At 47.0% G+C, this 24,444-nt stretch overlaps 1 protein-coding gene across 1 annotated transcript in view; it reads right to left on the bottom strand.

The window, feature by feature from the left end:
* SFMBT1 (Scm like with four mbt domains 1) overlaps positions 1-23,304 on the bottom strand; it is a 355,522-nt gene extending 332,218 nt beyond the window's left edge. The window contains exon 1 of the mRNA XM_063940693.1: positions 23,259-23,304. Within this exon, the coding sequence (XP_063796763.1) occupies positions 23,259-23,293 (35 nt within the window). The 5' untranslated portion in view covers positions 23,294-23,304. The remainder of the gene's footprint in view (positions 1-23,258) is intronic.
* Positions 23,305-24,444: the final 1,140 nt, after the last annotated feature.

Here is a 24,444-nt window from a genome sequence, read left to right as displayed (position 1 = left end):
GCAGGGGGTATGTGAGAAAGCTGTTGGGTAGAATGGCATCTAATGGAAAATCTGGTGGGCAGATGAGCATATGATAGTGAGCGGAAAGCAGGTGGGAATGTGGAAGTGTGAGAAAAATGCTGATAGAGGGGAGCATATGAGTGAAAAGAGGGGCACATGAGGGCAATGTTGGTGGACAGGTGTACATGTAAATGAAGAGCTGTTGGACAGAGGGACACATAAGGGAGAAGCTGGTGGGCAGAGTGGCATATGAGGGAAAGCTGGTGGGCAGAGGGCATGTCAGGGAAGGATGGTGGGCAGATGGGCATGTGAGGGAAAATCTGGTGAAGATATTCATGTCTTCATTCTTTTGTTTAGTTGAGTTCCAAAAAACCACTTTTGGGGGGAAAATCAATTCTCAAGGACGTGTGGCTGCAAAAATAACCGAGAATTTTCCTACCCCAAAATTGCAGATTTTCCTGTGCCCATCTATGGGATGCAAAAGAAATTGTGAGACGTTGATGGCCATTACGTGCCCACATTCCGTCATTTTCTTCAGCACTTCAACACCGATCACTGAATTTTGTTTCAAACTGCTTTTGAGTGTCTAGTGCTGCTGCTGTGTGTAGCCTCTTTTGCTTTGCTTTCTAAATATCTAGCATTTCGGAAACCTGCTGCCTCTAAAAATTCTCCCACTGGATAACATGGAGCCTGGACAGCGCGCTGCATCAGACATCATTGTATCTGGACTGCAGCCTTGAGCAGGTATTGGTATTCTTTTTATTTTACAATAGTGTTCGCATGCAGGTCTTGGGGGGGTTGAAGCTTAGCTTGGGGCTTGTTTATGCTTCCCATCCAGGTAGGACTCAGCATCAGGGGCCTGATTTAGATGCAGTCGCAATGCCGATGCAGCAGATACCCTTTTTAGTAACGGGCAACCCCCTGAAAACAATCATGACACCTGCGTTTTTGCAAACACACCTGGTTACCTCTCCCAAACAGCCTCTTCCTGTCATTCACTGCACAACTGATTCCTCACTGAAAGCGGCATCGCTAAGGTACCTTGGTGCATGCACACTGCAGCTGTGACACATGCGCAGTCTACTGATAATCACTCAGCTGCAACAAATCTGAATCAGGCCAAAGGTGCTATATAGGTGGTCTATATCAATCCACTCTAAATAGCACCCAGTAAGTTTGGAGGCACTATTGCCCCCTCAAGTGAGATTCAGTATTATGGATATTGGGGGTTGTACAGCTTCAGCTAAAAACGCAGAACTGCTACTGGTAAAAATTGCATGCTGCGAGCCACCCAGCACAGGGAAAGGCAGCCCAGCATGTGAAGCACCGCCCTGCGATGCGATCGCATTTAAAATGCGAATGCATCGCAGAAATTAGGAAATACCATTTGCCCCCTGCATACACAGCCAGGCTGTGTATGCAGGCGCATCGGAGCCTTGTTTCCTGTCGCAGGGATTGCAGGTGACATCACCCAGCCGCCCCGAAAATGGCCATGAGATGCCTGCATTTCCCGCACCACTCCCCACCAACGCCATATCGCCGCCCCCCCGAATGCCCGCTGGCTGTCAATCACATGCCAGGACGCAATCGCATTGTGAAAGCCAACGCACACACGATGTGGTCACAGTGCATGCGCAGACGGACAATAATCGTCGTTTTCACAAATTTGCAAATGATACTGAATAACCCCATTGTCTGCTATTTCTCAACAGTTACTGGTTAACATGGGGCTGATTTATACACAATTCTGGTACGAGTATTTATGCAGCTAATCAATTATCTGATGACTGTGCATGTGTCGCAGCCACACTACGCACACGCGCTAAGGTACATTTGTGATGCCACACACAGTTAAGGGCCCCATACACTGGAGCGATTATGCCCGATTTCAGCCCAAGTCGGGCATTCGGCTCGATATATTGGCTGAAATCGGGCATTTTTGAGGTGTCTCCGGTCCGATCCGATGCGCGCTTCCGTGAGCATCGGATCGGATCCTCCAGATTGAGTGTGCTGCACATTCAATCTGGTCCGACCTGGGGGAATGGCTGGGATCGCCTAGGATACATCGGATGCAAAAGGACAGCATCTGATGTATCTTGGGCGATCCTGCGGTCGGATAAGTGTATGGGGCCCTTAAGAATTGACAGACAGAGACTATTTGAAGAGGTATCAGGGAGTGGGGGCAAAAACGCAGACCTGTCTTTACCATTTTCAGGACGTGTCTCTGCTGACACCTGCAATCGCGTCGCAGCTCTCACGGTTATTCTGTGAGACCATAGACTCACTCGGGGGAGGGGATGTGGCGATGTTCCTCGGATTTGCGCCAATGCTGCGATTGTGTACTGAGTTGCTGAGATTTTGTGATAACTCCAGTGGGTGTCTCTAGTCATTTCTGGGAGGCTTCTTTACTTGCCTTGTTTCTCAAGTCCGTAGCCTGAAAAATCGCAGCTGCGTAGACTTTTGAATACAAATTGGAATCAGACCACAGAGTGTAACAGGTCCACATACAGTACTTAAATTGCTGTTGCTAAGGCCACGAAGGTCCAGTACCTTTCTTGTGTTTCTTGTTAATATGCATCTGTCACCTTTGAAGCTCTGGTGGCAGCTATTTTGACACCAATCTCATGTTTATGACAGTACAAACTACCATGACCAATGAGACAGTCTATGAAGCAGCAGCGATACACAGATATGATAATGCAGCAGGAGGCACCTGGTATAAGTAGATGCCTCCTGCATGCATTTGTGATCCAGTGCTGTGTCCCACAGCATCAGATCACTTGCAACTCCATCGGTCGGCTGAGTGACCCATGGGGTCATATAAGCCGGCCGCCACTGCTTCTACCAAAAGGCCAGGAAATTTCTGTCTTCCTACCAAGATTCTTTTCTCACCACTCACCAAAAATGGAAATGTCACCACTATATTTTGGGACACAGAGACCATCGCCACCCCCTTCCCACCCCCAAATGGCTGCAGACTGTCAGTCACTTGACATCTGCAGCCGTTCTGCTTCCTGTGATGGAGGGCCTGTACTGTACATGTGCAATGTACCAGTCATCGGCAAGGCCACCTTCACGTGGGGACTAGAGTCCCGGGCCCTTACAGAGAGGGGTCCCACCCCTAGCTCCTACCACTGACACCTGGAGGGCTGCACTAGGCTCTGCACAGAGGAATTCTTAAAACAAGCCTTCCCTGCCCATCAGCTCTCTGTGAATCATCTGCCCAGGCAGATGGTGGTGGTACGGGACTCCATCATTAGGAAGGCAGATAGGGCAATCTGCTACCGGGACCGTGATCGCCGTACGGTCTGTTGTCTCCCGGGTGCTTGGGTACGGCACATCGTGGACCGGGTAGATAGATTGTTGGGAGGGGCTGGGATAGACCCGGCGGTCTTGGTGCACGTTGGCACCAACGACAAAGTTAGTGGTAGGTGGGATGTCCTTAAAAAAGATTATAGGGACTTAGGCCAGAAACTAAAAAAAAAGGACATCTAAGGTAATTTTCTCCAAAATATTACCAGTGCCACGCGCTAGCCCAGGGAGACAGAGGGAGATTAGGGAGGTAAATGTGTGGCTCAGAGACTGGTGTAGGAAAGAGGGGTTTGTGTTCTTGGAACACTGGGCAGACTTCTCAGTCAGGCGCTATCTTTTTTCTCGTGACAGATTGCACCTGAATGAGGAAGCGGCTGCGGTGCTGGGGGTGTAGGATGGTTAGTAGGTTGGAGGAGATTTTAAACTAGGAGCCTGGGGGGAGGGTTTAGCTAGAAACTATGGGTCATGCAGCGAGTATAGTAGGGATGGAGGTAGTGAGATAAATGGGGGTGGAGAAGGGGGGAGGTAAAGTGCAGCCGGTAAGGGTATTTACATGGGTTCTATTAAGGGTGTTAAGAAAGGTATTGCTAAAGCATTAAATAATAACAATTATTTGTCATCATTACAGCCTATAGAAAATGTTGTACGGGACTTAAGGGAAAATACTTATGTCAGGGCGGTGATTTTAGATGGGAACATTGGGTTGACCAAAGAGAAAAGTAAGGTGGGCAATACTAAGTACGGTGGGGTTGGAGAGGGAGCGAGAAGGACAGTCTGTATCAGTAACTCTACGGATGCACTAGTTAACCAGGATGGGAAATCTTTAGGAAAACAAACAAATAAAGGAACCGATAAACTAAAATGTATGCTTGCAAACGCAAGAAGTCTAGCAGGTAAAATGGGGGAATTGGAATTGTTAGCATCAAAGGCTGAGTATGACATTATAGGTATTACGGAAACATGGTGGGACGACTCTCACGACTGGGTTGCTAACTTGGAGGGGTATTCTCTTTTTAGGAGGGACAGGGCTAACAAAAGAGGAGGAGGTGTACGTCTTTATGTTAAACCATCACTTAAACCATACCTAAAGGAGGTTATCTATGAGGAGACTGGCGATAATGTGGAGTCACTATGGGTTGAAATCTCAAGTGGGGGAATTGATGCAAAAAAAACTAGTCATAGGCACGTGCTACAAACAGCCGGATATTAGCATACATGAGGAAGAACAACTACTGCAGCAAATCAAAACGGCTGCGGGATTGGGGGACATCCTTGTCATTGGGGATTTTAATTACCCGGATATAAACTGGAGTAACGATTCATGTGCTAATGCGAGGGGCAGCAGGTTCTTAAATATGATTAGGGATCACTTCTTGTCTCAATTAGTCGAGGACCCAACTAGGGGTAAAACTACCCTGGATCTAGTAATTACTAATAATGTGGACATTATATCAAACACTAAAGTTGGGGAGACTTTGGGTAACAGTGATCACCATATGATCACATTCGACATCAATTTCAGGAAACATTGCTACAGGGGTTCCACCAAAACTTTTAACTTTAGGAAGGCTAATTTCAGTATGCTTAGATGTGCACTTAACGACATAGAGTGGGAGGTTCTGTTTAATAACAGGAACACTTCGGAAATGTGGGATGTTGAACTAGCACGACCCCTATACTTGATTTTCAATAGTTCAATTAGATCAGGCATGGTACCGAAGGATTGGCGTATAGCTGAAGTAGTGCCATTATTTAAAAAGGGATCCAAAAATCTTCCGGGAAACTACAGACCAGTTAGTTTAACATCTATAGTGAGGAAAATATTGGAAGGAATTCTAAGGGATGTCATACAGGAGTATCTAAAGTCCGCTAGGATTATTAGCATGAACCAGCATGGGTTTGTGAGGGACAGGTCATGTCAGACTAACTTAATTAGCTTCTACGAGGAAGTGAGCAATAATCTTGATCAATGAAAAGCAGTGGATGTGGTCTTCCTAGATTTTGCAAAGGCCTTCGATCCAGTTCCTCACAGGAGACTGATGATCAAATGAAAGGAGATTGGCCTAGGAAAAACTATTTGCACATGGATAAGCAGCTGGTTGGATAGCAGGGTACAGCGAGTAGTGGTCAACGGGAAGTCCTCAACCTGGTCTCCAGTAGTCAGAATATAGGCCCTTTAAAAGACAAGTTGGGAGTCTTAAGCAAAAATGATAATGAAATAGCGGACACACTAAATTAGTTTTTTTCAACAGTATTTACTAGAGAGGACCCAATTCAGGGACTAACACATCATCTCAATAATGAGAATATCCCACTGATAGGTACTTATTTATGCGAGGAAGTAGTCTGTGACCGATTAAAACATTTAAAGATTAATAAGTCACCAGGTCCCGATGGTATTCACCCAAGGGTTCTAATGGAGCTTCACTCTGAACTTGCAAAACCGCTATTTTTGTTCTTTAAGGATTCAGTAATATCAGGTATGGTTCCCAAAGACTGGCGTATAGCGGAAGTAGTGCCTATATTCAAAAAGGGAAGTAAAGCTGAACCAGGTAATTATAGACCAGTTAGTCTTACATCTATAGTGGGGAAAGTATTGGAAGGTATTCTAAGAGATAGTATTCAGAGGTTCCTTGAAGTCAATAAGGTCATTAAAAGGAATCAACATGGGTTTATGAAGGACAGATCCTGTCAAACCAATTTACTTGGCTTTTATGAAACCGTAAGTGCAAACCTAGATCAGGGTAAAGAGGTGGATGTAATCTTTTTAGATTTTGCCAAAGCATTCGACACTGTACCACACATGAGACTTATCTACAAGCTACAAGAATCAGGGCTAGGAAGCACAATATGCACTTGGGTAAAAAACTGGTTAGATAATAGGGAGCAGCGCGTTGTGGTTAATGGATCTATTTCAACTTGGACTGAAGTGCTAAGTGGTGTGCCGCAAGGCTCAGTATTAGGACCGCTATTGTTCAATATTTTCATTAGCGACCTAACAGAAGGTCTAGAGAGCATGGTGTCAGTTTTTGCAGATGATACCAAATTGTGTAAAGTTATAAATGCGGAGGGGGATGCTGAGTCGCTTCAGAACGACTTAGTTAAATTAGAAGCTTGGGCAGCGAAATGGAGAATGCGCTTCAATACAGACAAGTGTAAAGTAATGCACTGTGGTAACAAGAACAAAAGTAACACCTACCTACTAAATGGGGTAAAATTAGGGGATTCTGTACTGGAAAAGGACGTAGGTGTCCTCATAGATAGCAAACTAAGCAGTAGTACCCAAAGTAGGACTGCAGCAAAGAAGGCTAATAAGAATTGATGCTAGGGACGAGAGTATTATACTCCCGTTATATAAATCACTTGTGAGGCCACACCTTGAATACTGTGTACAATTCTGGGCACCTTACTACAAAAAGGATATCCTGGAGCTAGAAAAGGTTCAAAGGCGGGCGACCAAACTAATTAAGGGTATGGAGACGCTGGAATACGAGGAAAGGTTTGCAAGACTAGGCATGTTTACACTGGAAAAGAGGAGATTAAGAGGGGACATGATCAACATTTACAAATATATAAGGGGACATTATACAGATCTTGCGCAGGACCTGTTTTTGGTTAGATCAACACAGAGAACTCGTGGATACTCGCTCAGGTAGAGGAGAGGAGATTCCGCACAATACGGCGTAAAGGCTTCTTTACGGTAAGGACGATACGTGTTTGGAATTCCCTGCCCGAGGGAGTTGTAATGGCCAACTCAGTCAACACCTTTAAGAATGGGTTAGATAAATTCCTAATGGATAAGGATATCCAGGGTTACGGGGCATAGTCACGCACTATGGTTATTATAAAAAAGAGGGGTAAAACGTAACGGCAGTCTTCAACTTCAGTAAAAATTTTCTACAAAATAATCGTGCATAGGAGACCACAAATAGGTTGAACTCGATGGACAATTGTCTTTTTTCAACCTTAGATACTATGTTACTATGTTACCACAAGGGTCCGTACTCGGACCACTACTGTTCAACATATTTATCAATGACCTAGAAATAGGCCTGGAAAGCACAGTGTCAATCTTTGCAGATGATACTAAACTGTGTAAGGTAATTAGTTCAGAATTGGATGTGGAGTCCTTGCAGAATGATCTATCTAAACTTGAACTCTGGGCGTCTAAATGGAAAATGAGGTTCAATACAGACAAATGCAAGGTTATGCATTTTGGGACTAAAAACAAACTTGCATCCTACATATTAAATGGGGAACGCCTAGGGGAAACAGAGTTGGAAAAAGATTTGGGGGTATTCATTGATAATGGGCTTAATAACCGTACACAATGTCAAAATGCAGTAAAGAAGGCAAGTAAGGTGCTAGCGTGCATAAAAAGGGGAATTGAGACAAGGTATTTGGATGTAATCATGCCGCTGTATAAGGCATTGGTACGTCCGCACCTGGAATATTGTGTTCAGTTTTGGACACCATTGTATAAAAAAGACATCAGTGAACTCGAAAGTGTTCAAAGGCGAGCTACTAAATTGATTAAAGGCCTAGAAGGACTGGACTATAAGGAAAGACTTACTAGGCTGAATATGTATACACTAGAAAAGAGGTGCCTAAGAGGAGATATTATTAATATCTTCAAATATGTAAAGGGACATCACAAAGAGTTATCACAGGAATTATTTATTTAAAGAACACAGTTTAGGACACGTGGGCACTCGCTGCGACTGGAGGAAAGTTCCGAACGCAACGGAGGAAAGGGTTCTTCACTGTTAGGGCAATCAGGATGTGGAATTCCCTGCTAGGGAAGGTGGTAATGGCGGACTCTGTAATTGGATTTAAAAAAGGAATGGTTAAATTTCTGAATGAAAAAGCTATCCAAGGTTATAATACTTAAAATATCAACGTGGTTAATGTGGGGGTAACATGAGTTATAGTAGCTAACTAGTCATAAAACATTATTTAGCAAGTATGTAGAATCATCACAACTTAAAACAGGTTGAACACGATGGGCAATTTGCCTCTATTCAACCTCAAATACTATGTTACTATGTTATTCCTGCAGGTCTGCAATGATCCACCTATATGTAACGCCACGATGTGTGATATCACATAGGGGTAGAGCGGTGCTGCAGAATGATTTTTTTTGTTTTGGGGGGGGGGGGGGGGGGGGGCTGTCTATTTTGTCTCTGGTCTGGACCCACAATTTCTGATGGCAGCCCTGGGCATCGGTATTTTGCAACATAAGAAGCACCTGCGTACTGGTGAGCTGGATTCTCAGCAGTATGGATGCAGCACACAGAATGGATGTGTGTCTACATAATTCATCTTTCAATTGTAAATATTGTGCCTTATTCAGAACTGAACATAAACGGTAATTGAGGCTTTATGGGCATCTGTTTTGGCATGCGACTTGGACTTGAACCTGTGTACGACTAGGGAGCTTGGGTGATGGTTGGATCGGGCATGTATATGCCACCAAAGTAAAGTAAGGGTGTAGTTTGGGCGTGTTGACGCAAATTGCAGCCACAATGATCTGCCTGGAGGAAGCTGAATTGCAAGTACTGAAACTCTGGTGCAAGTTGGAAACTGATAATGATGACAGGCGCTGGCTGCGTCTGATTGGATGAAAGTGACTAAAACACACCTATTAATTCAAATAGAATGAAACCGCTGCAATTGTGTTTTCAAGGTCAAAGGACACTGCACTGAACACTAGTTTTGCACACACACAAAATATGCTTCTTACTATGATCAGAAGAAGGCTGCCAGTTTGAGTGTTATTAAAATACAAAAAAGTTATACTATATTTGTGTCTTGTTCGCTTAGCAAGGCACTTGGGTACTTATTATTTGCATTAACGGGCATTTAATATAATAGGTATGGTTGTGTACTGCAATTTGTAGCATTTTGTGTATGGACTCTGAAGCCATGCCTCAGTCACATTCCTATTACAGGTACATGAAGGAGAGGAGGCCACAGTTGATCACTTGTGTAAACCAGTGGTTCTCAACCTCGGTCCTCAAGTACCCCCAACAGTTCATGTTTTCCAGGTCACCTAGCAGTTGAACAGGTGTATTCATTACTCACTGACACATTATAAAAGACCCACAGGTGGAGCAAATTAATTTACTCGCAATTCTGTGAGGAGAACGGGAAAACATGAAGTGTTGGGGGTACTTGAGGACCAATGTTGAGAACCACTGGTGTAAACAACCAAACCTAAGGGCTATATTCAATTGATGTCGCATCCGACATGTCACTATTCAATGCTGGCCGGAAATGGGCAGCATTCCGACAATGCAGATTCAAAAGGATTACAAGTTGAATCTGCATCAGCGGAAAACTAATGAAAACAGACGCGTTTTCGACAGAAACACATGGATCGGTGAGTAACTCGCCGATCCACGTGTTTTCCGACAAGTGCCATTTTTTTTGACAGTCGAAAAAAATTGCACTTTCATTGAATAGGTTGAATGCAAATTCGACCTAAAACTGTCGAAAAAAGTGCTGTTTTTCTGACTGTCGGAAAAACCGGCACAAATTAAATATACCCCTAAGTGGTAAAAGTACAACTTTTTATCCAGACACATTTTTCAATTTTGTTTGCATCCAACACTGCATCATCCTATTTTTGCTCCATTCCCAACTAGCCCTCTGTTATTCCGAGATGCAAGCAAAGCAAAAAAGCAAGAAACTTTGCACCTTGGTAAACCCATGCTGCACTGCAAGTGGGAAGATGTAACATGTGCAGAGAGATATAGTTTTGGGAGAGGCGTAGCCACACTCAAACCTAAATTACAGTAAGAAAATTAAGCTGTCCGCATTTGCGGGCTACATACAAAAGCATTCAGTGTTTAAATGTTTCTGCAGCTGGGTAAACTGGTATTCCACAGGGAATAACATCGGGGTGTAGAGTTGGATCTTGATCCGAGGCACCAACAGGCTAAAGCTTTGACTGTTTCCAGGATACCTTGCACCGCCTCCTCCAGAGGCGGATTGGCCATAGGGTTTACAGGGAAGACCCCCGGTGGGCCGACGCACCCGTGGGGCCTGTTTTGTTTGAGGACATGTGGTCCTTTTTATAGACATAATGAAGAAGATGCAAAATAATTTGCATATATGAACATTTCTTTGACCTGTGATTGCAGATTATCTAGTGTATGCTCTGTCTGCCTGCTTGTCTGACATATAAGATTGAGTGAATAGTGATTGGGATATGGTTGGTGTAATAAGCAAGAAAATATATCTTTCTAAAGAATTATATAGTTTTCTAAATTCTGAAGGTGTATCATATAATGTGCTCATAATATTTAATTGTATTTCTTTTTAACTTCCCCCTTGATGCTGGACATGCCCACTATCTGGAAAGTCTTGGGGGGAGGGTGCAGCTGCCATGGCCCATGGCTAGACCTTACACCTCTGGTGCTGCCCATGTGGGGCCACTAGTACAAATATTTCCAGGGCCGCTTTTTGTTCCCAATCCGCCCCTGGACTCCTCTATATCCCCGCCTCCAGGCACTGAAGCTCAGTTTGTAAGTTGTATCCTGCAGTGCAGGCAGCTAACAGGGAGAGCTGCGCTAGGCAGCCCTGAAAGAGCTTTTCTGACAAGAAAGAAGACTTCAAGAGCCGCACCCCAGCGGCACTGTATACTCCCGTGCCCTGGTTGCCGGGTACTTACAGCGGAGGCGCTCTGGTCCTTTCAGGCACACATACCGCCGCTGCTCTCCTGGATCGCGTGGCCATCATCAGGAGGAGGTAAGAGGGCCCCCCAGGCGGGACCCGCCGAAATCGCGATCTGGCGCGGTCTACGGAGATGGACCGCGCCGCTGGCGTGGAGACTGTGGCCGTGCCGGGACCCCACTATATCCACCAGGGCAAGGGGCAGAGGTCGGATTTACTAAAATCCGTTTAGTATAGGCCCCACAGTACCCGGTGGTGAAGTTCAGCTGAGGGGATAAGGCTCTGACCTGTAGCCCCTCCCCCAGCCCCTGGGCGCCATCTACAGCAGATGTTCCCGCCCTGGAGCTGCATCTCTCTCTCTCAGCGTTTGGGCGACATTACACAGAGCTGCACTGATCCTGGGACTGCTGGGCATTGTCTCCTCTGTAAAGCCGCCTGCCTCATCAGCACTGTGCATTTACAGGACACTTAAGTATTCTACATGTCGTTTAGACAGAGTTAAGAAAAAGTGCATAACTACAGGGATATTTAGTACAAGTACCCTGTGATATACATCCAGTATTTACTGTGCATTGTTATATCTGTATTCATACATAGCTTTTCTTAGTATTGCTAGTCCAGTGCAGTTTTATTGTTGTTTGTAATAATTTCTGCATTGTACATATGACTGTGTGTGCCAATAGCTGCTGTGTGGTTCCTATTCCGTGTATCTCACACATATTGCTATTCCTATATTCTGTGCCCTGATGGGGGCTAAGCAGGGGCAAACGCAGGATTTATTCAGGGGGGTTTCCGTGGGTGTGTATGTATATATGTGTGTGTATATGTGTGTGTGCGTATATATATATATATATATATATACACACACACACACACACACACACACACACACACACACACACACACACACACACACACACACACACACACACACACATATATATACATACAGCTGGCATTTTAACTGCATCCCATATGTATGTATGTATGTATGTATAAAATGCCGGCTGTCGGAATCCCGCCGCTCAGGAGACTGACGCCAGAATCCCGACAGCCAGTGAAATATTGAACAAAATCCCGACATCCACAGGGTATTCCACTCGGTTGGTGGGTCCAAGCCACCAACCGAGTGGGAATATAGCATGTGGCGAGCGGAGTGAGTCACCGGGTCCGAAGCGGTATTTATACACATGTATAAATACACACGCACACACACATATATATATATATATATATATATTGACAGAAAAAAGGAAGGAATAATTGCGCAATACTCCAATCAGTCCAATATACTTAGAAATGTCCAGTATTTGTATGATCCTGATTCTTTATATCCTCCGCTGCTTCCTCCAAAAAAAGCCGTACCAAGGCTTAATGGGAATACATGAAAAAAAAAACAAATGAGGAGTGCGGATGTCAGTAAAAGTTGTGAGCATTTAATAAAAAGAAGTACACATATACATACATCTCAGAAAGAGATCAGCAGCACGATGTTATCACACACACGGCACCTCCGGATAGCACCAGTGGAACAGCCGCCGGTCACAGCTCATCAAACGATTACTCCCGGGACCTCACAGGATCAGATCAGTAGCGATGTAGTTACATCTAGTGTCCAATTACCACCCAACGCGTTTCGTCACGAAGACTTTGTGACGAAACGCGTTGGCGTGGTAATTGGACACTAGATGTAACTACATCACTGCTGATGTGATCCTGTGAGGTCCCGGGAGGGATCGTTTGATGAGCTGTGACCGGCGGCTGTTCCACTGGTGCTATCCGGAGGTGCCGTGTGTGTGATAACATCGTGCTGCTGATCTCTTTCTGAGATGTATGTATATGTGTACTTCTTTTTATTAAATGCTCACAACTTTTACTGACATCCGCGCTCCTCATTTGTTCTTTTACATATATATATATATATATATATATATATATCTATCAGACACATTCATAGTACATACATACACACTTCATGTACAGTACAAATATATGCAAATGAAGGGGGAAGAAGACAATTAATAAGTACACCAACTGCCCCAGCAACATCCCCCCCCCCCTTACCCCGTCACTTGGCGCGGTCCCGATGGTCCGTGCTGTGTTGCCGATATGGTGCTGGAGCTGCCGCTGGAGCCGGACACGGGCAGCATCCCCCTGGATTTTCTGCCCGCATTCCAGCCGCCACCTGCTATATGGGGAAGCTGCTGACGTCACTGTGTGCCCTCACATAATTATAAATGTGTATATATATAATATAGACAACCACAACATAAGAGGTAGCACTCAGAGGCTTGCAATCAGTCTATTTGGATACACGTTTTTCACTTGATTGCAAGCCTTTGAGTGCAGCCTCTCATGTTCTGTATGTCTGGTGGGATGACAACAGGGCCAGGGAACCCTTTTAGGGCTTCAGGAGTTCCAGGGACTGTGTGTTCTGTCAGGAGGGAGGGAGCTGCTGTACCTGAGCTTCCAGCAGCTCCCCCTTCCCCCCCACCTTTCCCCCCCTCCCTGGACTTTCACTATTTCACTATGCAGAGAGAGCTACGGTACTGTAGCTCTCTGCTGCAGAAGCTCCGGCGGTCGCGGTCGTGATCGCGGCTTTTGCTGAGATGGAGACAATGCTGTCTCCTTCTCAGTAAAAACACATTTGGCTCATCAGGGGGGGTTTACAGGTACTCAGAACCCCCCCTCCTGTGTGCGCTACTGGCTAAGTGCATCAGGGTCATATGTATATAGAGGGTTTCACAGGATATACTGTTTGTTTTTTCTCTCTGTGTATTTCATTCACTTTATACCACTTAAATCCTCTGTTTGTGATCTGCATTGCAATCACACTCCACAGGGTTTTTTTGTCAGGTACTGTGTCTGACTATATTGTACTGTTACGCCCTAGAGCTACATTCTCCAATAATGTCTGAGTCACAGGGCGGGAGATTTGTGGCTGATCTTTCGTCCTGCAGCGCTGATGCCGCAGATTTACCTGAGGAAAATATTCCAGCTGAGAGTCCAGGTATTGGGGGTTCTGTACCCCTTGGTCAGCCCGCAGCACCGGTGGCACACCAAGACCCACCTTGGGCTGCTTTTTCTAATTTACTGACTACGCTTGTAACGAGACTTGCACCCCCTGTGGGACCTCCTGTGCCTTTACAATCACATGTTGTCCCTGTAGTAAATCCACCATGGGTGGATTCTCTGTCGATTCAGTTACAGCAGTTAAATCAGTCTTTGGTTAAACAAAAGCCTGACTCTCGCCCCCCTAGGACCAAAAGGTCATCTAAGCGGGCCATTTCTTCCTCACAATCCACGCATGTTTCGGATACTTCATCAGATGAAGATGGCGTATATACTGACTCAACAGACACTGATGCAGATGCTTCTGATGGGGAATCTACAACACAGGTGGATGTTCCTGACCTCTTGGAGGCTATCAAACTGATTCTTCAGATTGATGATGAAACTGAACCTCCAGATACGACTAAGAAAACTGATAAGTTCAAACGTCAGAAGGTTACTAAATTAGTTTTGCCACATTCTGACCATTTAGTTGACATACGTCAGGAATCCTGGGAGTCTCCAGGAAAGAAATTCTCCCAGTCTAAAAAGATGCTGTCTCGTTATCCCCTCACTGCAGAGTTAAGTAAAAATTGGGAAACGCCGCCAGTGGTGTCATCTACTCTGCCTGTCAACACCGTCACTTCTCTGAAGGAACTGACGGATAAGCATGTGGAGGGTTGCTTAAAGTCTATTTACACTCTTGCGGGTGCTGTGCATACTGCATAGACCTACTATAGCAGCTTCTTGGGCTGCAAAAGCTGTTGAAGCCTGGGTTCAAGAAGTTGAAGCGGAGCTACCTTCTAATTTTTCTGATAATGCCAGACAGTGTCTTTCATATATTACCACAGCCTCTCATTACATTAAGGAGGCAGCCTCTGATGCTGGTGTCCTGGCAGCCAAAGCGTCTACTACGTCCATTCTGGCTCGCCGGATTCTGTGGTTATGGTCCTGGTCTGTGGATCTAGACTCAAAAAAGACCTTGGAGATGATCCCTTTTTAGGGAAGATTTGAACAAGATTGTTGCGGACCTAGCGTCTGCGAAAACTGCATATCTGCCGAGTATTAATCCTTCGGATACGAAGGCTAAAAGTACCACCTTTCGTTCCTTTCAACCTCCAAGTAAAGCAAAGGGTCAGGCATACCCGAAACAGGCTCACACTTCCAAAACCTCTAAGCCCAAACCTAAACATTCCTGGGCTGCCCGTCAGCCTGCTTCCAAACCAGACAAGCCTGCTGCATGACGTGGGCGGGCCTCCCCCTGGGGGATCCCAGGGTGAGGGGCCGAATTCTGCGGTTCGCCCAGGTATGGATACGGACCACGAAAAGGAAAGGACGTCCCGCACCAGAACTGTTTTGGTAATCAATTGTGATATAAGGGATGTGATTAGTTATTTAACTGTGTGAAGTCCACATACATAATAATACACTGGTGCTACCCACTGATCCTAAATACATACAAAAAAGGTGAAGAACAGGGATCAGTTTCTCTGGGTGCACTCAACCCCATTCATATACATATAGTATTTATATTGATAAATTTAAATTTATCAATATAAATACTATATGTATATGAATGGGATTGAGTGCACCCAGAGAAACTGATCCCTGTTCTTCACCTTTTTTATATGGATACGGACCACTTCAGACGCCTGGATGAGGGAAGTCGTCACTCACGGATACGCCATCTCTTTCAAGAGATGGCGTATCCTCGCCAGTTTTGCTCGACAAACATCCCTTCAGATCCGTTGAAAGCAAAAACTCTACATTTGGTGGTACAATCCCTCCTGGACACAGGAGTGATAGTGCCGGTGCCTCTGGCTCAGTTGTTCCTAGTTCCGAAACCAAATGGTTCCTCCCGGCCCATTCTCAACCTCAAGTCTTTGAACAAATTTGTGAAGGTATCCAAATTCCATATGGAAACTCTTCGCTCTATTGTTCTGGCCTTGGAGCTCAAGGACTATATGGTATCCCTGGACATACAGGATGCTTACCTACATATACCTATTGCCATGTCGCATCAGTAATATCTGTGGTTTGCTATTGGCAACCTACATTATCAATTCCAGGCCTTGCCTTTTGGACTGACTATGGCTCCGTGAATCTTCACCAAGGTCATGGCGGTCATGACTGCCCTTCTCCGCCGTCAGGGTATCAGGATCCTGCCGTATCTGGACGACTTGTTGATACTGGTGAACTCTCCAGAGTTCTCCTCCGTCATCTGGAACTGACGGTCCAATTCCTGCAAGCCCACGAGTGGCTCATCAACTGGAAGAAATCCTCACTGGTCCCTGCTCAGAGCATGGTGCACCTGGGGGCATTATTGGACACACACAACCAACGGTTGTTCTTGTCTCCGGAGAAGGTCCTGAAACTTCAGGACAAGATAAGATGCTTCCTATCTCGGCCACGTGTGTCGATACACTCTGCGATGCAAGTACTGGGCCTCATGGTGTCGGCCTTCGACATGGTAGAGTACACTCAATTTCATTCTCGCCCTCTGCAGTGGTTAATCCTTTCCAAGTGGGACGGCCTGCCTCACCGGATCAGGTCTCAAATGATTTCCTTGACTCCGAAAGTTCGTCTGTCTCTGAGCTGGTGGCTTCAGGACCAACGTTTGAGCAGGGGTCGTCCCTTCTGGATCTCCAACTGGGTCCTCCTAACGACGGATGCCAGTCTGCGGGGTTGGGGTGCGGTGTTGGAGCAACACTCTCTTCAGGGTCGGTGGACCAGGGAGGAATCTCTCCTTCCGATAAACATTCTGGAGTTGCGGGTAGTGTTCAATGCTTTAAAATTGGCCCTGCTTCTAGTACAGAACAGGCCTGTTCAAGTACAGTCGGACAACACCCCCATGGTGGCGTACATAAATCATCAAGGCGGCACTCAGAGCCGCATGGCAATGATGGAAGTGTCAAAGATTCTTCTATGTGCGGAACGCCATCTGCCAGCCATATCGGCAGTGTTCATTCCGGGGGTCTTCAACTGGGAAGAGGACTTCCTCAGTCATCAGGACGTACACGCCAGAGAGTGGAGCCTTCATCCGGAAGTCTTTCAACTCCTAGTGGACAAGTGGGGCCTACCAGATGTAGACCTGATGGCGTCTCGACACAATCACAAGGTTCCGGTTTTCGGAGCAAGGACAAGGGATCCTCAAGCAGCGTTTGTGGATGCACTGGCAATTCCTCCTCGTTCAGGGCCCTTGTGTCTATCAGGATCTTGCCCGACTGGCTTTGATGGCATGGCTCTTGAAGTTTCAGTTCTGAGGGCCAAAGGATTTTTTGAGGCGGTCATCCAAACTATGTTGAAAGCCCGTAAACCGGCTTCGGCTCGGATTTATTATAGGGTCTGGAATTCTTACTTCACCTGGTGTGCAGCTAAGAATTATGATGTGTACAAGTTCAGTACTGCCAAACTTTTGGCTTTTCTGCAACAGGGCCTGGACTTAGGCCTTCGTCTGGCCTCCCTCAAGGTTCATATTTCAGCTTTGTCGGTATGGTTTCAGAGAAAGATTGCGACTGTGCCTGACGTTCATACATTCACTCAGGGTGTTTTACGGATTCCTCCTTATGTTCCTCCTGTGGCTCCTTGGGATTTGTCGGTTGTTCTGGATGCCCTACAAGAGTCTCCGTTTGAACCTCTTGAGTCTGTGGACCTTAAATGACTAACACTTAAGGTTTTATTTTTGCTGGCTATTGCCTCTGCTAGAAGGGTTTCGGACTTGGGTGCCTTATCCTGTCGGTCACCCTTTCTGATTTTTCACTGTGACCGTGCGGTTCTTAGAACTCGCCCTGGTTAGCTGCCTAAGGTGGTGTCATCTTTCCACCTTAACCAAGAGATTGTGGTTCCGGCCTTTATCTTTCCTGATTTGTCCTCCAAAGAGTTGTCTTTGGATGTGGTACGGGCTCTCCGTGTCTATGTGAAGAGAACCGCCTCCCTTAGGAGATCTGATTCTCTCTTTGTTCTTTTTGGTTTTCATAAACGTGGCTGGCCTGCGAATAAGCAGACCGTAGCCAGATGGATTAGAATGGTGATTGCACAAGCTTATGTACAGGCTGGACTTTCAGCTCCTGCTACTAACAAGGCCCATTCTACTAGGTCTGTTGGACCTTCTTGGACGGCCCGCCATGGTGCGTCCCTAGAACAGTTGTGCAAGGCGGCTACGTGGTCCTCAGTGATCACGTTTATAAGGTTCTATGCCTTTGATACATCTGCCTCCCAGGATGCTTCCTTTTGGACGCTGGGTTCTTGTGCCTGCTACAGTGCGTCCCCTCCCATGAGGCACTGCTTTAGGACATCCCCGATGTTATTCCCTGTGGAATACCAGTGTATCCCGCTGCAGAAAAGGAGATTTATGGTAAGAACTTACCTTTGTTAAATCTCTTTCTGCGAGGTACACTGGATTCCACAGGGCACCCACCCTGACGCACTTCGCTTCTTTGGGTTTGTATAGCATTAGCTGCTGGTACCCTCTCCTGTCGTGAGAATGTTGTTCGCTGTGGCTACTAACTGTTATCATCTCTTTTACCTGCTACTGCATTGGACTGGTTTACAAAACTGAGCTCCAGTGCCTGGAGGCGGGGATATAGTGGAGGCGGTGCGAGGCATCCCAGGAACAGTCAAAGCTTTAGCCTGTTGGTGCCTCGGATCAAGATCCAACTCTACATCCCGATGTTATTCCCCGTGAAATCCAGTGTACCTCGCAGAAAGAGATTTAACAAAGGTGAGTTCTTACCATAAATATCCTTATTTCGCTAATTGCAGTGAATGGTTTGTCAATATACAAAGGTACTTGCTTTTTTTTTATTTGTTCCCAACTAAAAGTACATACCTCCTAACTGTCCCACTTTCGTTAGGACAGTCCTGCTTTTCGGGGACTGTCCCACGATCCCACCTGCAGGCCATAGTGTCCCACACTGCTGCTCTGCATAGCAAAGCAGCGGGTGATTAGATGCCGAGTTCATGCTGAAGGCATTTGTTGAAACAGTGCGGGGGGTGGGGGCAGTGCTGGGCATTTCATTCCGATAGGCCACGCCCCCTGGGATTTTTCAAATCAGCTCCTATATTAGGCCCATTTTTCCTTTGTCCCAAAGAGTGTATGTCTCTATTTATATGTAAAACAATCCATACTGTGTAGTTGGAAATCTTAGTACTTGTGTTGGTGTGTGTAACAGAATTTGAAAGCTTTTTCTTATCTCATTCTTCTGTATGTCTGTACATATTTGCAAAGTAACCCTATGTTGCAATTTGCACCAAGAACACGATAACCTGTGTTACAAAGTTACCAAACATAGGGCCTTATTCAGCTTCAGTTGCAGTTTTGCAAAAATAGCAAAACTGCAACTACTATCACTCACATGCTTGGTGCCACCCAGCATGCTAATGGAGGCCAGCGACTAAGGGAAGCCCCACTGCCTCCGCAGCCTGGCTGCAAAGGCAGTTGGGCCGCTACCATTGTCCGCGTAGCATCGGTGCGTGTGACGTCATGCGGCCACCCCAAACCCGCCCCTGTTTTTACGGTCACGCAGCGCAGAGCTGCCATCCCCGCAACACCGCATCGCCGCCCTCGCCCACCTGCGAATGCCTCTGCCTGTCAATCAGGGAGAGGTGTTGGCAGCTAGGCGATGTGATCACATTGTTTGGGCCACGTACGCGCAGATCGAGACCTGCGCATGCGCACTGGCCCCAGGGACGGAAGAATACGGTACGATGCGACCTGTATAAGGCTCTTACTCGACTCTGCAAATCTAATGATCCCTATCTGCAGTGCCAGATTAAGGTCCTCATGGGCCTGGAGCTGTAATTTATGAAGGGCCTAGTGTGCGCCGCTGCAAGGGGTGTGACCAGCATGGTGGGGGTGTGACTACCGATATAGGGGTGTGGTGTGGCTAGCACCATGGAGGGCATAGCTACCCACCTACCTAACTATGGTTTATTTTTGTGCTGCGAGCTAACCTACCAGTATATATGGTATTTGGATTGTGGGAGGAAACCCACGCAAGTATGGGGAGAATGGGGGTAATTCCGAGTTGTTCGCTCGTTATTTTTTTTCCGCTACGGAGCGATTAGTCGCAAACTGCGCATGCGCAATGTACGCAGCGCGCCTGCGCCAAGTAAATTAGCTCAAAAGTTTGGTATTTTACTCACGGCGTAACAAAGTTTTTTCATCGTTCTGCTGATCGTAGTGTGATTGACAGAAAGTGGGTGTTTCTGGGCGGAAACTGACCGTTTTCTGGGAGTGTGCGGAAAAACGGGGGAGTGGCTGGGCGAACGCTGGGCGTGTGTGTGACGTCAAACCAGGAACGAAACTGACTGAACTGATCGCAGTGTAGGAGTAAGTCTCGAGCTACTCAGAAACTGCTAAGAAATTTCTATTCACAATTCTGCTAATCTTTCGTTCGCAATTCTGCTAAGCTAAGATACACTCCCAGAGGACGGTGGCTTAGCGTGTTCAATGCTGCTAAAAGCAGCTAGCGAGCAAACAACTCGGAATCACCCCCAACATACAAACTCCACGCAGTTAGGGCCATGGAGGGACTCAAACCCATGACCTTAGTGCTATAAGGCAGTAAAGCTAACCATCACACCATCCGTAGACCTGTTAGTGGTGGCAGTCCAATCCACATGGAAGTTTTTCCCCAGAACATTTACAAAATGCTATCCTATGACTAAACTCATTAATGAGCATCTACTGCTGTTATTTTTTATAATATGCATTTTCAGTTTCTTTTAACATGCCACTACCATATAAAAAAAAAAAAAAAGAAATATGCATTAACGAAACCAGGATACAAAAAACTAAACAAAACAACAGACAGAATATAATTTGAAGTTTCCAATTAGCTTCATTAGTACTTAATTAGTCACACCCGCTCCCCGCACACACTAAACTACCCCTAACCCTGCACCCGCTCCCCGTACACACTACACTACCCCTAATCTTGCACCTGCTCCCCGTACACACTACACTACCCCTAATTCTGTACCTGCTCCCCGTACACACTACACTACACACTACTTCTAACCCTGCACCCGCTCCCCGTACACTATACTACCGCTAACTCTGCACCCGCTCCCCATACACACTGTACCACCGCCCAGCACCCGCTCCCCGTACACAATATACTACCGCTAACCCTGCACCTGCTCCCCGCACACACTATACTACCGCTAACCCTGCACCCGCTCCCCGCACACACTATACTACCGCTAACCCTACACGCGCACACACTATAATACTACCGCTAACCCTGCACCCGCTCCCCGTACACACTGTACTACCACCCAGCACCCGCTCCCCGGAACACAATATACTACCGCTAACCCTGCACCTGCTCCCCGCACACACTATACTACCGCTAACCCTGCACCCGCTCCCCGCACACACTATACTACCGCTAACCCTACACCCGCTCCCCGCACACACTATTCTACCCCTAACCCTGCACCTGCTGCCCGCACACGCTATACTACCGCTAACCCTGCACCCGCTCCCCGCACACACTATACTACCGCTAACCCTACACGCGCACACACTATACTACCGCTAACCCTGCACCCGCTCCCTGCACACACTATATTACCCCTAACCCTGCACCCGCTCCCCGCAAACACTATACCACCACTAACCCTGCACCCACTATACTACCGCTAACCCTACACCCGCACACAATATACTACCGCTAACCCTGCACCCGCTCCCCGTACACACTACACTACACTACACTACCTCTAACCCTGCACCTGCTCCCCGTACACAATATACTACCCCTATCCCTGCACCCGCTCCCCGTACACACTATACTACCCCTAACCCTGCACCCGCTCCCAGCACACACTATACTACCCCTAACCCTGCACCCGCTCCCCGCACACACTATACTACCCCTAACCCTGCTCCCCGTACACACTATACTACCCATAACCATGCACCTGCTCCCCGCACACACTATACTACCCCTAACCCTGCACCCGCTCCCCGTACACACTATACTACCCCTAACCCTGCACCCGCTCCCCGCACACACTATACTACCCCTAACCATGCACCTGCTCCCCGCACACACTATACTACCGCTAACCCTAGCGCTGCACCTCGCGCACACTATAGTACCCCTAAACCCTACACCCGCACACACTAGGTTGCGTCCCGTGGCAAAAGCACAGCCCAGGGGGCACCTGGCACTCTGCCCCCCTGGCCAGCCCGCCACTGGACTGGACTGAGGGTTCTAGGTGGGAGGGCACTGGGATGGGTGCAGTGGGCTGTTTAGGGAGCATAGGCGCCAAAATGGCGCTGCAGCGATATAGGGGAGAGGGGGGGCACACGCGGCCGCGGGCCAAACGGGGAAAAGGGAGGGACGGGGGCAGGTATACCCATCCTCCCCGTCACACCTAGGAGAGCAGGGCTGCCAGTAGGCTAGCAGGGGGAGGGAAGAGCCATGAGGGGGTTAAAAGGCTGAGGCAGAGGGGGGGAGGCTGCATTCCAGGCTAGAGCTGGAAACAATCAATGATAGGCATTGATAGGGTTTTGTGCCTTGTTCTCTGTCCCTACCCTGCAAAATGTAAAATGTAAATAAGGTAATGTTTAATAAAACTGTGGCCAATGATTAAATCCCAGATCTTGTCTCCGAGTATGATTTCAGTAGAGGAGATATTGGGGTTGGTTTAGCAGGGACGCAGCAGGCCACCCTCTCTCCCTTAGGGGAGGGAAGGCAGGGATACACTGGGATGAGGATCAGTAATGGTGGGGACACTGAGCTGGAGAAGGGGCAGACACTGTATGGGAACACTGACCTGCTGCACCTGTGCACTCACATTCACAACAGCATCTTGAGCAGCTCTTCCTGCATCATCTGCCTTCCTCCATTACCTCTGGGATTTGTTTCCTGGCAGTGGTCCACTGCCCACTCCATCTTTTTGTGACTGTGCCAGGACCCATCTTAAATGGGTTGACAGCATGGACATTTTGCTGTGAGAGGGTCCAACAACTTGCCCTCTTGAATACAAACAACGGCTTCTTTACAGTGTGATGCGATCAGTGGGGGGGGACACCCCTCTTGTATATACATAGGGGCAATTTGTAGGGGAGCCCTGGACTTACAGGGCTTTTCCCCTTTAACCTGCTACGGTCCTCGTGGCAATGGCACGCACCCCAAGCCGCCGCCCCCTCCCTCACATTCCTCCTCCCGTCCCAGCTACAAAAATAAAAGCAACTCCCTTACACTTGGACGCCGGGTACCTGAATAGGTCCCGACATCGTGGGTGGCAGCCGCGGACAGCATGTGCCGCTAGGCCACGCCCCCGCCCTTGTCATAGTCCGCTTTCCTCTGCCCCCAGTGACTGACAGAGGACATCACCGGGAGGCGGAGCTTAAACGCACATCACAAAGAGGTGTGGCTTAAGTACAGGGGGCGGGGCTATATCCCGGAATTTACAACAGTGCACTATACGTGCTTCGGTGCCCCCCCCCCCCCCCCCCAAATCCGAACTAGGAGCGGGTGTTGATGCTGGAGGGGACGGGGTGGCGCTGCAGGCTGCAGTAGAAGGAAATTTGTTTTTCCTATCTACAGCAGCATAGTCATCTGTGGATGCTGTGGGCCTATTTTAGAGTGTGGGCCTGGAGCTGCAGCTCCATCAGCCCCATTGTTAATCCGGCCCTGCCTATCTGTATGTCAGTACTGGTTATTTTCCAAAGCACAAAACAGCCACTATAAAGCGTAAAGGCAGCTTTGGATATACAGTTCGCCTTATTCTTCGCAAGGGGAAGATTTAAACAGTCTTGAGACATTTTGCACATACTGTATGGTGCTCTTCCTAAATAATTATTTTTTGTGTTTACATTTGTTCCCCATAACCCCTTTCTGTCCCCTCTAATTATTTGTACATTTTGGGGTTAATTCCAAGTTGATCGCAGCAGGAATTTTGTTAGCAGTTTGGCAAACCCATGTGCACAGCTGGGGAGGCAGATTAAACATGTGCAGAAAGAGTTAGATTTGGGTGGGTTATTTTATTTCTGTGCAGGGTAAATACTGGCTGCTTTATTTTTACACTGCAAATTAGATTGCAGATTGAACACACTACACCCACATCTTACTCTCTCTGCACATGTTTAATCTGCCTCCCCTGCAGTGCACATGGTTTTGCCCAACTGCTAACAAAACTCCTGCTGCGATCAACTTGGAATTACCCCCTTTATTCTTTGCTAATGAAGTAGACTATTATTTTTAGTTTTCTTTAATTTGCTGAAACATTCTTTGACTTTAACTGGCGTATCCTTGGTAACCATAATGGTAAGTATAGTGTATAGTAAACAAGGTTTTGTGTTGGTTTGTACCTACTGTAGGTGTTGGAGCAGGTGTGTGTATATGTATTTCATGAAGCAGCCAACATGAAGCATTTTAGAAACAT

This window comes from Pseudophryne corroboree, chromosome 9 (genome assembly GCF_028390025.1).
Source record: "Pseudophryne corroboree isolate aPseCor3 chromosome 9, aPseCor3.hap2, whole genome shotgun sequence".
NCBI lineage: Eukaryota > Metazoa > Chordata > Amphibia > Anura > Myobatrachidae > Pseudophryne > Pseudophryne corroboree.
This window is presented reverse-complemented; position numbering and strand designations above follow the sequence as displayed.